The 15816-nt window shown below is 47.0% G+C and overlaps 1 protein-coding gene across 1 annotated transcript in view; it reads left to right on the top strand.

The window, feature by feature from the left end:
- Positions 1-1379, top strand: part of GRHL2 (grainyhead like transcription factor 2) — a gene marked incomplete at both ends in the record, with an annotated part of 52668 nt that extends 51289 nt beyond the window's left edge. Inside the window, 2 exons of the mRNA XM_084280261.1 lie at positions 7-71; positions 1265-1379. Of these exons, the coding sequence (XP_084136387.1) occupies positions 7-71; positions 1265-1379 (180 nt within the window). The remainder of the gene's footprint in view (positions 1-6; positions 72-1264) is intronic.
- Positions 1380-15816: the final 14437 nt, after the last annotated feature.

Genomic DNA, 15816 nt, shown 5'->3' with positions numbered 1-15816 from the left:
TTTCAGATCTCTGAGAAGTATGGGCTGCCAGTTGAAAAGATTACAAAACTTTATAAGAAGAGCAAAAAGGGGTGAGTAAGCCAATTAACTAACTAGGGGCTGCTGTAGGATCCGTTAGAAGTACTCAAGAGATCCCTCGGGGGCTCAGGATGCTGGGCAGTGTGAAGACTTTTAATAGATGTGCCCATACACTTGAAACCTTAATGTCTGTGGAGACAGCAAGGGGTGGCAGAGGGGGAAACACGAATCTCCAGTCTGTCTGAGCGGTATTCGTAGGCTTACTGTGAGGAAACAGAGTGTTTGGAAAATGTATTTGGATAAAGCCTGCTTTGTAGACTGTATGCTTAGTAACCTTGTGTTAGTGTGCTAGTGTGGGAGAGGTGCAGCCTTTGCTTTGGAGGCAGCCTGGAGTTTCCCTCAGTGTTGGGAAGAAGTAGGCTGCTGGCCGAGTCTGGAAGGTGGGCAGGGTTTGCTGCAGGGCTTTCAGGCTGAGTAAATTTAGACATGAGCATCACAGCTGTGATTTCAGACTAGCTAGGCTGCTACTCCTTGCCATAAATCTAAATCTGAAACTTTTTTTACTTCTAAATAACCACAATGTTGTATTGAAATAGTTTTAAAGCATATAATATAATTTCAGCTGTAACTGCAACATGGGGCATTGCTTTGTCTGGGGATTTCTTTAGCCTTTGAGAAGACCGGTGAAGCTTCTCATGTTTTGCTTCTTTCTAACACTGTTTCCAAGTGTTGTGATTGTTACTTCTACAGTAAAGAGGAAAACATTCACACACACTTCTAATAGCTGTCGTTGATGTTCTCACATCCAAGCTGAGTTCCAGGCCTGTGTGCAAAGCCCAAGTTACAAATCCCCATGTTAGCGCCTCATACCACAGAGGTGCAGCAGCTCATGTGGCGTGGCTGAGGAGTAGCATGGAGGTATACCTATGGGAGCTAATGCCAGGCCTGGATCTTCCAGTTACCTGGGTCTTCCAGGGATCTGGAGTTCAGCTCACCTCGCGCACAGCTTAAGTGGGTTAACCTCCCAGCACTGGCATGTCTCACACCGTAACTGCTTTGGCAAGGAGCAGCCTCTATCCCAAAGATTGTATCGTTTTGGTGATGATTTCCCACTGTTGTCCTGGTACTGGCATATACCAGAGTCTGGTTTTGCATTGTAGTGAAGTGAGCACACGTGGTGGCATGTGTGGCTTTCCTTTTTGATGTCCTTATACGTAAAAATACTGATTTTTGCCTTTGTCACCAGTATCTTGGTAAACATTGATGACAACATTATTGAGCACTACTCCAATGAGGACACGTTCATCCTGCACATGGAGAGCATGGTCGAAGGCTTCAAGATCACACTGACAGAGATCTAGCCTCAGGCAAAGCCTTTTTGTAAGGAACCACAGCATTTCATCCTCCTTGGAAAGCAGAAGACTCACCGGGAACTTGACAGACATTGATCAGAGAAACTGTTACAAGACTGCTTTGAAAATACTCTCCATCCCGCACGTGTGCACCCACTGCAGATAGAAGTGGGTTTGTCAAGCACAAGGCCACTCATTTAATCCTGGACCCCTATTTATTGTTCCCCACTCTCTAGTGTACAAGCAGTTACCAGCCCCCGGATCTGTAACCAGATGACCCACTGCAAATGTGAAATGCAGCAGTTTAACCCGTGCTCCAGTGTGGAGGAGATCATTCTAAAACACACTAAGGAACCATGCTAGTCTAGTTTCTGTAATCTGGTGTAAATCACTTGACCAGTTGTTGTTGCTAAAATACTGGTGCAGTGCTAAAGATGGGGAAAGTGGCTGACAGTTCACTTGTTCATACTCATCCGTCTCTCCCTCTAGTGTATAGTCTTGCCAAATACCTCTGGTAGTTCTCAGCATGTAGCAATGAGGACTTGTAAGTAAGGCATTCAGCTACAAATGTCACTTGTAAGTAAATGGTAAAGAAACCATTTTAAGCTTGTATATAATGTTTATAATATGCAATAATATATTTTAACTACTGTATGTGGGCATGTTTACTGCCACTGTGTTTTTGTATGTATTTGGTTTAGGGTTGAACAGAATCTTTCCTAGATGATTAGATTGCTGCAGTCTGTTAAGGAGCATGTGCTGAGAAGCTGATAACCCACCTGCACTTGTACACTCCGCCCCTACCCGCCCAGTTTTATACTGAAGCAAGCTGTGCAACAGGGACTGGAGTGTTCTGGCACGATGGGGCCCACCTTAGTGCCCAGGTCCCACCTGTAGGTGCCTGAGTGTCCCATCCAGCTGCCACCAAATCCAAGAGGCATCATGTATCTGCTGCATGGTGTGCCCAGAGGTACAGAAGGGACTTCTGCCTGTTCTGTTAATGAAGTGGAAGATCTCAAAGTGGGCTTTTCTCAAGCCTCTGGAGGGAAAGGTGCTTCCTGCAGCAGCCTGTTCATTAAAGTGTTCCTCTGGACTGTAAGAAACAGGACGTCAGACATTCCTCTCCAGGCTACTTGCTCTTGTATCTCCATTGAATGATTTTGGTTTGATTCCTAGGACAGTTGGGTGAGGTTAAACCTGGGCTTGATGTAAATATTGTATTGAAACTGGAACAATTTCCTAGTGGAGACTGTGTATCCCACCACTGAGGTGGAAACAGGTCTCTCACAAGGCCTGGATCTGGACCCAAGCTGAACTACAAGCTTACCCCATCAAATTCCACCCCTGTCTCATGAATTCTGTGAAGAAAGTTGCAGCCTAAAGTCGTACCAGGAAAGGGGGTTCAAGGCCTGGATGTCCCTCGCACGTCCAGACCCAGCACTTCTCTGTCCTTTGCAGCTCCCCTGGCTATTGCAGAGAGCTCCTCACTCAGCACAGTCCCCTGAGTTTCAGCTGCAAGCATTTTATTTTCTAAGTGGTGTATGTGGATCCTGTGTGACAGACAGAAATGTGGGTCCTCTCCTACATGAGAGTGTTTTCAGGTTTTTTTCTTCTGATTTTTTTTTTCCATTTAGTAACAAAATCTTCTTTTATGAGGTGGTTTATGATGTGAAGAAACACTGACAGGGCTCATTCTGCGGTGGTTTGAGCTCTGTGGAGCTATTTACATTCAAGCAAAGCAGCTGTGATAACTGACCAGTCTGATTTGGTCATGTTTTTGCATGAATTGTCCTGCCAGCTCTTGCACTCTCTTGCTTTTATTAGCAACATCATCCCATTAAAATCTGTACTTCAGATAGAAGCGTTAGGTACTTGGTGAGGTTTTTGTGGGACCAGAAGCTATAAAAGGCTGTTGGTGTCAGGGCTCACACACACCAGTGCATACCCACAATCCAGCTATGTCTGCTCTGCAAAGCAAAGTGTCTGTCAGGTCTTCCCCTCTCCCTCCCTTTTCCTCTGTCACCTGCTCTTTCTCCTTTTGATGCAGTTTGGTAGTAATTCCATTGTCTTTTTATAAATATGTACTCCAGCAAAGATGCTCTTGCTACCCTGCTCAAGAGCAGACACCTGGGAATACGGGGGATTCATGGTGGTTCTGTTTGTTTCTACTTGCCTGCAGCTCAGATGAAAACCTCTGTGCTCACGTAGCCCAGATGCTTCCCCCCCCACCCCCTCTGCCTTAAAGAGGACAAGTTTTGGCAGGTGGCATTAGGAACTGGGACCAGCACACAGGACTGGTGAGCAGCATAGGATCAGTGAGAAGTGCAATGCTCCAGGGCGCTTAAGGAACTCTCTTTCCAGTGCCATTTAGGAGCTTTTGGTCAGGCACTGTCCAGGGAAAGAAAGTTGCTTCCAAGATTAAAGGAAAGCTTTTCTATATACATCTTCAAGAGTGTGAATCCCTAACATGAGAGAGCTCCTGCCTTTGATTCCTTCTTGCAATCTCAATGAAGGTGGCAGGGTTGAGGAAGATGAGAAGGGTTTACCCTGATGGCAAGATTATTTTAAAACAAACTGCAGCTAGTTAAGGATGATCTCCCTTAACTGTATCTGCCAAGCTCTGAGGGTTTTGTTTCTCTGCTCCAGGTGCATCGAAAGCACCTGAGACATTACACAGAGCACATCACCCTGCATCTCTTCAGCTGTAGTGCTGGAGGAGCACTGAACCTTGGGTGCTGGTGGTGGCAAGCTGCAAGCTCTCAGGGTTCACGCTGTAGGTCAAAACCAGGCTATCAAAGTGGTGGGGAAGGGTCAGTATGAGAATCACACACTTCTGAAGCAGTGGCCTGCCTCGTGCCCTGCTCCCTTCAGAAGTCTCGAGGAGCGTGAAGGGCTCGCGTGTATATTGTCTGTAAAATATACATGCTGCTTTTACTGAAAAGTACTGATCAACTCTGGATCTTCCAAATATTGAGTTACATGGAAGTAAGATTAGGCTGCTGTTCAGCAGGGGACAGGAGTATCTGTCTTGCTTCCTTTGGTCTCTGTGGCACTGTTGTGGGTTTTTTATTTAAAGGAACAAAACTCTCGTTTCCTTCCCTTCTTCAAGACAGCAGTCTTGGCCCGTAACGTGTGCAGCCTGAAGGGTGGCTGCCTCCTCAGCCCGTTTCCTTGTGAAGAATTACAGCAGTGTCTGTAGGTGTTGTTTTGAAAGACCCTGATTAAGGTGTACAAAGGGAGAACAGTCCTCTTAGCTCTGATGTCGGTTCCCCCTGCAGGTTTGGCGCTGTGTCCGTCCATTTGACGTTGTATCATGAAGCCCCCAAATGTCAAATTTTAGTTTCTTTTTGTGTAGTTGGGTGCCGATATCCCCAAAATAAACCACATCTTTGCAGTGAAGCTTTGTTGATGTACAGTGGTATCCCCATCAAGGCATTTTGGAGGACTTTTACTACTTAACGTAAACTACAAAGGAAAGAACCTTTTTTTTCCCCCTTGTGTGTGCACTCTCATGAAGTTTTTGGCCAATGGAATTCAGAGATCAAGTGTCTTTCTTGTATATCTTCCTCTCTTGGTCTATGGATTGTTTAAATGTTGTAAATTAATTCAAACAATTAGTAAAAACTAAGCTCTCCAGCTGTCAGAGATATGCTATACTGATTAATATGGAACCGGAAAGGAATATTTTATGCCTTTTAAAATGTAAAGCTTATGAAATGTTTATATGCTCTTCCATTTCGTATGAATTGAGACAAAATGCAAACAAGAATGTTTGTGCCAAAGTTTGTGACAAGCCCTCTTTCTGGCAAACAAGGAAACTATGTATAAATAGTGTGCTTTTATATTAAGAAAATAGCTCATGTAACTTAATAGTGTTGCAACTGGGAGAGGGGTTTGATAAGCTGTAAATACAGTTATTTTATTTTTTGTACATTTTTAAGAAGGAAAAAATAAATATTCCTATGTATGAGATAGTATTTCTGTTGCTGTGGTGTGTATTGCTGCGTGCTGGGGATTGAGTTCCTACCTCTGAGCCCAGAAAAACTTTTCAAAAATAGGAATACAGAAATGAATTCTACCACGAAAACAGGAATGGAGACTGGAAATAATAATCACCAAAGCCTGCGTTCAGTGCATGCACAGGAGGTCAGGCTGAGGCTGGCCAGAGCCCCTGCTGCAACCAGCTCCGCTGTGGCCCCGTGAGCATGTCGCAGAGCGACCAAGCACAGCTGCCACCATACCAACGCGTGGGCCCTCCCCACATCCTGCCCTTCCCCTGACTCTGTGCTAGTCATTCCGAGATAAAACAATGCCCTGACCCTGCAGAGGGATTTCTCTGTGGCAGGGAACGCTTCCACCAGCCAGCTCAGCCACCCTCCCAGCTCCGGGGGTCCAGGGCTCTCCGCTTTGTGCTGTCCTTCCTTTGCTTTTATAAACCGCTCCCCGTTACCTCGCCCCGTGCCCGGCTGCTGGAGGAAAAACCTTATGAGCTGCAGAGCGCCCAGGCAGCTGCAACGTGCCGGCAGGGTGCCACGCACGGTTAAACCCTCACTAAGCTCTGCAAATTGGTTTACCCGGCTGCTGCCCCTTTGCCCGCGGCTGGGGGCTGTCAGGGCAGCAGGCAAAGACTTCTCCGAGGTTTGCTCCTCAGAGCACGGGGCTACACGAGGCTTTAAGGCTGTGAAGGGCGAAACAAAGAGCAGGCGGCACGCTGTAGCTAGCTGCAGCAGAATATTTATTAGTAGGAAAGAACATTTAGGGGATTTCAGTAGGAGAATTTGTTTGAACCGTCGGTAACCACCATACATTGGTTTTCATCGAGATTGTTCAAGGTTACATATTGATATAAGAAAACAAAATAAGTCATATTTAGGTGCAATCAGGAATTCCAGTATGAAAAAGCACCATGTCACAAAACAGTTTACAATACAAAAGTCTTCAAAATCTAACATTTAAAAACAATATTTGTTCAACAGTAATAACAATACAGTAAAAAATTCCTTATTTCCCTTCAAACAATACTGCGTATATATTTTGGCACTGAGAAAGAGACTGTCACAAACGCGCCTTTTTAACCACACAATGCTGATGGTGAGTGTCTATATAACAAGGAAAAACATGCTTCTGAAGTCAGTCGCTTTGCCAGGTGCGGTTTGAACTGCTTTCTCCATTAAAAAGAAAAAATAACACCCAAAAGGAAAAGAATAAAACAAACCCCAACCCAAACAACTCCTAAGCTGCAGCATGTCTGGTCTTTTGGCCCAGGACAGATCTGGAGAAGCATCTCTCTCAGACTCAATACATTGAGTAAGACTCCCCTGCCCGAAAGGCTAGACCCAAGCCCCTCTTTCGTCTCCCAAACCCAACAAAAAGCGTAGACCTAAGCTGGATAAATGGTCCCGTCTTTTGGGGGCTGACCCCACATTCTCACTATATTAAACACCCCAATAAAATCTTGACCCCAAACTCACTACCTGGGCTCTTCTTTTCCTTCATTGCTTAATTCCTCAGAGTTTTAGTTAGTTAATTTTCGAGTCATTTACACAAACGGGTTTAAATTGTGAACCCATCAGGTTTTGCCCCGGTATAGCCAGTGGTCCCGAGCGTGCATGTGGGTGAGGGGAGGGGTAAGGAAGCCTGATGCTGGGGCCAGCGGGGTGTTGCGAGGAGGGGACCCCTGGCTGGGTCTCCTCCTGGGTCCAGAACTGGCACACAGCACGGGAGTGGGAAGCTTGAGTCTGAGAGAGAGACAAACAGAAAACTAGACACTTCTGGAAGAATTAAGTTTCCGCTCCAAACTGACCCCTATTAAAGGAGAATGCAGGTACTGTGCTCTGGGTGAAAGGAACACCGGCGCCTGTGTGCAGCTACGACGGCCCTTGGAAAAGGCAGGTTCTAGTGAACATGCAGTCCTTGGTGCTAGCTCTAAAAGCTGAACAATAACAAAAAAAAAAAAAAAAATTGATTTTTTAAAATAGTTTTTACAGTTTACATCAAAGATGCCACTACGAGAACACAATAGCATCACACATTAATTAGTACAGTCTTAGAAATGCAAACCAACGCTGGTAAGACTCCCATACATTCTGCATATCATATGTACAGAAGAGAAGGGCTTCTCGAGAGGAGAGGACAGTTGCAGAGAGATAATCTCTTCTTTTTTTTCTCTTTTTTTCTGTTTTTCTCTGAAGTACGTTGCGTAATACAAATACGTTATCAGCATAAGAAAACTTTACTCCGACACTAAGAGTTCAGGAAAGGTCCTAACTGGAAGTTAATAGCAGGGGGAACGGTGCGCGTGCTGGGGGGGGAGGGGGGGCACAAAACACATACACAACCCTCCGCCAGATTCTCCGTCTCCTTGCACGGCCTGATCATCCATCCACCTGCGGACGCGCGCTCCCGAAGCACGCAACAGCGCAGAGGCAAGTCCTGAGAGCTGCCCACAGACCCCCTGAAGGCAGCGCTCCCCCAGACTCCATCCCGTGGGCTTTGCCTGGCTGACACCTGGCTGGAGACTCAGAGTATCACTGGGTGAGCTTACAACTCAATCAGGGGCAGGGGGGGAATCAACACATCACGATAGCTACAGGCAACTACACACGGGACACTAGCGATTCTAGACAGCCATAAGAGATCTACGCGGACCAAATTAATTTCATTCATATTTGCCCCTCCTTTCTGAGTTGTAAAAGTCTTCCTCGGGATATGTAGGTTTGCTGACAAAGCGTTCATCTAGAGAGGTATCTAATTTTGCCCAGCCACAGGGTATGCTGAACTCCGTGCTGCTGCAGTTAGTCTGCCCGTGGTAACTTATTTAAAGTCAGGTTTGGTGCTCTACTCTGTGCTGCAGTGCAGAAACAGCCTGAGGGACCAGAAATGAGGAAGCTCTCCCTTGTGGAATGGTCATGGACTCCAATGGGAATGGGGCACTCGGATCCATTCAGCCTTTGGCCATGGTTTATCTCAATTTATCACTCTCGACAGCATCAAAAATACCTGCCCAAACTTACACACACATGAATGCATAACTGTTTACTTTCACACCCACCCAGTCATTCACTTGGCAACAGTTAAAAATCAAAAGGTACCAAGTCCTTCTGTCAGAAGAGGCCAATTACCGGTCACCTCGGCTTCAAGAGTGAAATAGAACCGAACATACCAACATGAACTCCAAGACTGTGCGGAGGGAATGGAAGTGAGTGGAAGAGATAAGCGCATTGAAATGCAGCTCAATCAGCCTCCTTGCAGCAAAGGTGCAGACAAAAATAATCCCTAATGTAATTAAGCACTTCATTTTACTAGGCACGGCGAGCCCACCTTGCTGGTACCTGCTCAGGCAGCTCTGCTCCTGGGGTGATTGCGACTCTTGCTAGCGTACAGGCTGAGGGACTGGCAGGGATGAATCTGAGAGGATCCAAAAAAAATAAACCAATCACAACTAAAACATGGATTAGGAAATTGAACAGAAAGGACTAAAGCAACGTGCTCTTGCAGAGCAGCCATATGACTAGCATGGGGCACAGCGCCTGCAGTATGCTTCCTCAGATCCTTATTACATTGAAACTCTGGTTTGCTTTTTCTTCTTTTATTTTTCTCCCAGTCACTAATAAAAACTGTTTGGTCGCCCTGGAAATGGGAATAAGTTGATGACAGGAAATAAAAAGGTGGTGGTGACAACGAACTGCAAGTTCTCCCCCAATCAACCGCGTAGGACCCAGGCAATTAGCAGCACAAATGAAGCTTAGAATTTAATCGGATTTTCTCAGGTGGGTTTACTAATCACCATCATCCTGTTCGGTGGGGGAATGTGAGGCCAGCCCTGAATACTACTGAAGCCCTTGTCCCCGGGGAGGAGAAAACCAGAGGTCACACCCTTGACACGTGCTTTGGACAGAAGGCAGGAAGAGTCCCTGCCTGCTGTTACTGCGCCAAAATTTTCTCTTGGTCCACAGCATGCAGGTGCTCCGGGCAGGACCAGTGCACCAAATGCTGAAGAGTGATGCATGGGAAGATACTGCTCCTGCCTGGGAGAAATCACCTGCCCAAGGAATAAACCATGGGAGCCTAGAGCGAGCACCCCTCAGAGGTTCGGTCTGCAGTCCATCAACAAACAATGTGCAGTAACCAAAACCACATTGTTCCAGAGGTTTGGTGTGTTCTTGAAAAGTTCAATTTACTTAATAATAGGAAATAAATAGTGTGGTTGGCACAGTATGCATAGGAGGGCCAAATGCTGGGAACCAAATCAGAAGCTGTTCTGTCTCAGGGCATCAAGCCTGGCTCCTCTACGTGTCAAGGGCTGGTCTTTGTTATTCATTGACAGAGGGGGTGGGGATGGCAACTGGGAGGTGGGCACAAAACCTCAGAGAGCTAGAGACCCTGAGTGTCCGCCCTGGAAGGTGAGAACATCTTTGGTGTAAGATCAGGGAAGGGGGGAAGATCTAAGACATGTCTCAGCTGCACAGTAAGAACACAGGAGAGAGGGTGGTCATGGCAGACTTTGGGATCTGGGAAGCACTCGACAGGATGAAAAAGCACCGATGACCCAGAAGGGCAGGGCCTCGAGTCCCCAGCCTGAGCACGCCGTGACACAGGGATGAAGCAACCCATGGACTGGGCTGTCACAGAGGTGCTATTCTGCCCTGACTGGAGAGTTTCCCCTTGCAAATCCAGACCCTGATCTGAAGGCAGCTGACAATTACAGTTTTGTATTTCTCTAGCCTTTCCACATTGCTCAGTCCAGCCCTAGCTCTTTTTTGCCCTGGTTACTGGGCATTTGTCAGCACTGGGACAGGCTGCCCAAGGGGGTTGTGGAGTCTCCTCTGGAGATACTCAAGACCCACCTGTAAGCCTATCTGTACGACCTGTCCTAAGGAACCTGCTTTGGCAGGGGGGTTGGACTCGATGATCTCTGGAGATCCCATCACTTATGATACTGTGATTCTGTGATTTTGCACATGATAACTTAACCCCAGCTATACATGCTAACAAAACCACTTGTGACCTGTGGGAGCAATGAGGAAATCAAATCTATACACTGCAAGAAGCCCCTCAACCTGCCCTTTCCAGCTGTTACTTGTTAAGGTATGGAGGGTATAACTGGAAAGCTTTATCCTGTCAAAATCTCCCTCATGCCATCGGCCCCAGACAACTTCACAGTATGACAGATTTGGAAGCAAGAGCAGCAGAAGCCAGGCGGGCAATGTTGCTGATACACCTGTGGTAGCCACGGATGGTTTCTGCAAGGGATGAGGAGATTGACTTTGCATCCCACTGATCGTTCTCTTGCTCTGAATGCCAGAGGTACCTGCAGCTCCTCAACAATACTCCCAACTCCCAGTGTCACTGCTTTCCGTGCCAATTTGCAAACCCTGCTGCTTCCCCCACCCCTGCCCTCGCGTGCTTGAAATGTAGCTGGTTCATCTCACCTTACCCAGGTGCTGCAGAACAGCACCTGGGCTCTGAGAGTTGGGGAGAGCTTTCTCTTCTCATCTGCCATGACCAGGAAGAAAGCTCATGCAGGCAACGTTTTGTCCTCAGCTGCACTTAGGAAATGGCACAAGCTTTGCCTTGTTCAGCCTCCAACCAGCAGCGCACAGGGCGATCAGCTCTGTTACTCAGAGTGACTCTGCTGCTGCAGCTGCGTGTTCACACTGGTGGTATTCAAAAGCGCATCTTGTCAGCGCTGCTGACGGAGTGCACAGCCGGCAGAGCTGCTCAGCTAGAAGATGCCATTTCTGCTTCAGCCCTATTGCAGAGTACATCATACCACGAGTCTGACATATCACTGCTTGGTATCTTATCTGCCTCCTGCACAGACAGTGGAAAACTCCACATGCGTCTCCCTGCCTCTGTCTGGCACTTGCCAAGTTTCTCTGCATTTCTAAGCACCAGCCCTGCCTGCGGTACCAAGGAAACCACTTCCCCCCCCACTTCAAGACTCTTACGTGAGACCCTGCTTGGTGACACACAGAGCAAAGGATGCATCCTTGTGTAACGGGCAGGTGAAATATTCTTCTCCCCATCTTGCACTGGTTACCTGATACCTAATGCCTGAACCCGAGGACCATCTCACCACGGAGGGAGCACCCTGAGAAAGGAGAGGTGCTAGCCAGCCCTCCCCTCCGCCTGCTTCCCTCAGCACTCCTGTGCTAGGCTTCAAAAGGAAACTCTTTGGGAGGATGCCTCCTTTATCCTGACCGTGCTATGCTGCTATCGTGTTCCATCTTCGCCAGTGTTGCTAAAAAGAAAAACAACAAAAAAAGAGAGTGTTTTAAAACAAGGGAGACAGCTGAGCTCAGGGCAGGGATTCCCTCCCCACTGCCACGTGTCCCCTGGGACCGGCCTGTTGTCACCACGTTCCCCGGTTCACATGTACTGAGAGACAGGCGGCCAAGGCCATGTTCTCACTCGGCTTAGGCTGCGGATTAGGGCTCAACGTCAAGTCGCCACAGTTCACCAAGTTTCCATGAGTCAGCTGAGCTGAGGTTTCTGCCCATGTGTGTGCTCCCAGCACACAGCAAATGCGACTTAGCCCAGTCTGCGGTGAAAGAAAATTAAGCTAAGCCGCATTATGGCACGTTTGCCATCGGGGAAGAGAGCACACCCTGAGGGGCTCAGGGGCCGAGAGGTTCAGGGGCTCAGCCCCCGCCAGCAGCTATTAAACAGTGGGGACTCAGTCATGTGTGAACGCCTCTTGCACCCGGATGCGATACACACAGACCTCGTCCAGCTACGGAAGTCACATGCTTCTGGCTCACTGTTTCCAGCAGCAGTGTTTGGAAAATGTGGAGCTCGTCCTTTAAAACAGAGAACAAAAAAAAAAGGACAAAATGCTCCAATGATAAGGTAAAAATCCTACGAGCTCCCAAGAACAGAGAGAGGAACAGGATCATCTGCTGCTGTGAACTCACAGGGCTTCAAATAATGCTGAAACAATTCAGTCCCTCTCAAGCCGTAAGTGCTTGCAAAAACACATGCATCCTGGTTTCTCAAGGGTTGTGTCCCCGTTCCCCTTCCCAAAGCAGATCGCACAAGCCATAGGCCTCACTTCGCATCTTCTGGCCCAGAGGTTGGCAAGCCGGCTGGGAATGTTGCATAAATGGGCTGAGCGGGGCTGGCAGTTTCCATGGGTTCAGTCTACATGCGGGATGCACCCAATAATTCATTCGGACACCGGGTGAGTGAAGGTTACCTCTTCCACATGCAGCTAGTACTGGAGAATGTATCTACACAACTGAGAGGTGTAGCTCCATCCTTCCTGTATGGAAATAGTCGCTAGAGGAGCACTTGGAAGTGTCTGGCTTGCTGTGGCCTTTTATACAGGACAGGCCGTTTCTGCCTTCAGAGGGACTGTGGAGCAGGTATGACTGCAAAGGCAACTGGCAGCAAAGCAAAAAGACTCCGGCCTGAGGGGCAGCACACCGCTGCTGCCCTGCTGCTCTGTGGTCTGCAGAGGCTCCCATCGCAATTCCAGCTACGGATCCCTTTGAAAGTACATGCAGAGGCAGAGAAAGCAAAGGGTAGTTAATAATTTAAAACAATACCAATGATCAGCGGCGGCCAGGTAAAAGAATAACCTCAGTTCTCTCTGCAAATGTTTATACAGCAGGCTTATCGGCTGCTGTGTCCTCTGAGGCTGTCGGCTAATTCGTGTTCTTCCAGGTTCAGTGAGCTGTGGGAAGAATGACATCTCTGCTGGCCTGGAGTCGTACCATGGGTTGTGTTTGCAAGCAGGTGTCATACAGTACAGACACGTGCAGCCAGCCTGGACCCAGAGCCCCACATCTACTGAGCGAAAACAAATGGAGAGGTTAGGTTCTGGGCCAGAAATACCTTGTAAAAGGAAAAAGAGATGGAATGCAGCCGCTTAAATAAAAGGCAAGATTTTAAAAGTTTCAGTTGCAGGCAATGCTTTCACAATGTGAAGAAGAAGATGGACCTGCAGAAGGTATCCCAGTTCACCTTCAGTAAATGCTAGGTTCTGCAGGTCTGGGCTGCTGTGACAGGTTACCTCATCGAGGTTTCTCAAGCATCACCTAGTCTGGCCCGTGTAGGGGTGGTGAGGGAGCATTCAGGGCGTGGCTGGGGCAGCGGGACTGCTTGTTCCCGTCTGACAGAGGGGTGTTGATCAGAGCATGTCCACTGACCTTCCTGTGGCAACCTCCAGCAGCCTGGCCAGGCTTGTCCTGCTGAAAAGCAACCCTCAAAGCAATTGAGAGAGGGAACGTGGCTTTGAAAATAGGTGGGGTGATGGATACAGGAGAGAGGGACAGAACCTCTCCAGAAAAAGCAGAAAATAACCTTGAAGAAGGTTTGCACAAACTCTCCTTTAAAGGGTTAGGTTTGTGCACAGGTTGTCTTATTGAAGATCAGAGAGACACAGATACAGGACATTGCCATTGGCTGGAAGAATTGGTGCAAGGTTTGCTGGTGATGCTTGGAACAGCTAACAGCACTGAGCATTGAAACCTGTTTGTGGCTGGGCCTCTTGTGCTTCCTCACTTTCTCCCCACACCCCTCTGCTGGGTATCTTGATTAACGTAATGGGACTATATCACCACTGATCCTTGGAGACTGTGCACACCTGAAGATGTTTGCTGAGTGGGTTATTAGCCACTCATAATAATTTTAGTACAACCGATTAGCAATGTTATTTTCAATTTAGGTTTATTTTATTTTAATATGCTCTGCACTTCACACCTGGCAAAGGAAATGGGGTGGAAAATTAAATCTAGGGCTTTTTCCTCTCAGTTATCGTGCATGATAGCGAGTGCTCAACAGAAAATTATTCATACTCGGCTATTTTTTCATCGCTTCTAATTAGTACTTAGCTGATCATCATCTGCAAAGCAGACTTATTTTACTTAGTTTATTTTAAATTAAGGCTACTGGGGATTAGCATCTACAAGGTCACTTGACAAAACGCCAACCTTGCCTGTCAGACAAAAGGTTACTCTAACGAGCTCTCGCATTCCCAGCGCTGTGGGCTGCCTACAGGGGTACCTCTCCAACAGGATCACAGAGCAGACTTTAGCTAATGACAGATTAATGCCGATTTAGTCAGCATAATGCCTCCTGTCGCTAAAGCTTTTCCGTTGCAGCAGCAGCAGCAGCAGCGCTCCTAAAGTCCCTAAGAAATCCCACGCATGTGTACTAGCTTTGCATACAGCAACTTTGACCAAAGGATAAAGTTCTGCAGCAGCGAATTTCAGAACTCCTGTGTCTAGGCGAAAGGATAAACATTCAACATTTCTCTCAAGAGCTGATCTTTTTTTTTTTGTGTTTTGTTTTGTTTTAATTTTTTTATATATATAAATATACCATAAAGCGTACCATTTCCTTGTTTCAGTACAGATTTTCTGAACTTTACTAAAATAAACGAAATATAAATGCTACAATTTCATGTTTAAAACAAGTTTTGATGACAACTTTCCCCTAGGGGAAGGCCAGGAAACTCTGTTAGCTACGTGGAGAGAGACAGGAACACCCCAAAAGTTCATGCTACGTGAGAGCGTTCAGAACAGCAGATGTGCATCGCCTGGAGCTGCGTGTCTGTGAGCTCCTCACGTGAATGCCCACTCTCCTTAGCAGAAACTGCTTTATTACTAGCCTGGAAATTTCACATTCAACATATATCTCCGTTAAATTCATTGTCAAGACCCAGTTTTCCATATCTGTGTCTGCCTTTGCTGATCCCAAACGGCAAGAGGTATCGTCAGTTGTGGATTTGGGGATCAGGATTGCAAATTGCTGAATTTTCAGATAAAGCTGTGTGCAATCAACCACTGTAAACTTAGGAAAAACTGTCCGTCTTTGTTTTTTCCCCTTCTCGTTCACAACCTGGATAATGTTCACAGCATTGAAACAACGAGGCGTGGGAGCAGGGGTGTGGACAATGCACCCCCGCACCCGTTTTCCACTTTCTTACTTCTTCCCCATCTTGCCTTTGACCTTCACTGGTGCCTCCTGGAGAGGAGAGGAGGTTCCAGGTGAATCCTACCCCACCCACCACAACCCCTTTGGTTCAACCCCTACCACACTTTCAGGTCCTGCAGGTGAATACTCAGCGACTAAAGCAGCAATCTAAAAATCTGTCAGTGTGTCTTGCTGCCAAGGGTTTTGTTGTTGGTTTCCTCCTTCCCAACACATACTTTCCAAAACAGACATGTTAAAACAACAACAACAAAAAAACAAACCCCAAAGTAAAATCTTTAAAACAATGATAACACCGCGATACCTGTTTAAAACAGTACTGCCCGTGCTCTGGACACATTGTTAAGAGCAATTCAGCATTCTTATAATTAATCCACAACAAAAGAAGCTATAAGATGCCACAAAAGAAGGCATAATTGGCCATACAGAGGCAACACTACCATGAATGTTGTTTGGCAAGGAAAAAAAACAAAAAAAAGCAGATACATAATTAATCCAAAGAACGGGT

Source organism: Gallinula chloropus, assembly GCF_964237585.1.
Source record: "Gallinula chloropus genome assembly, chromosome: 2".
NCBI lineage: Eukaryota > Metazoa > Chordata > Aves > Gruiformes > Rallidae > Gallinula > Gallinula chloropus.
Note: the sequence above shows the minus strand (reverse complement) of the source record. Positions and strands in the feature narration are given on the sequence as shown.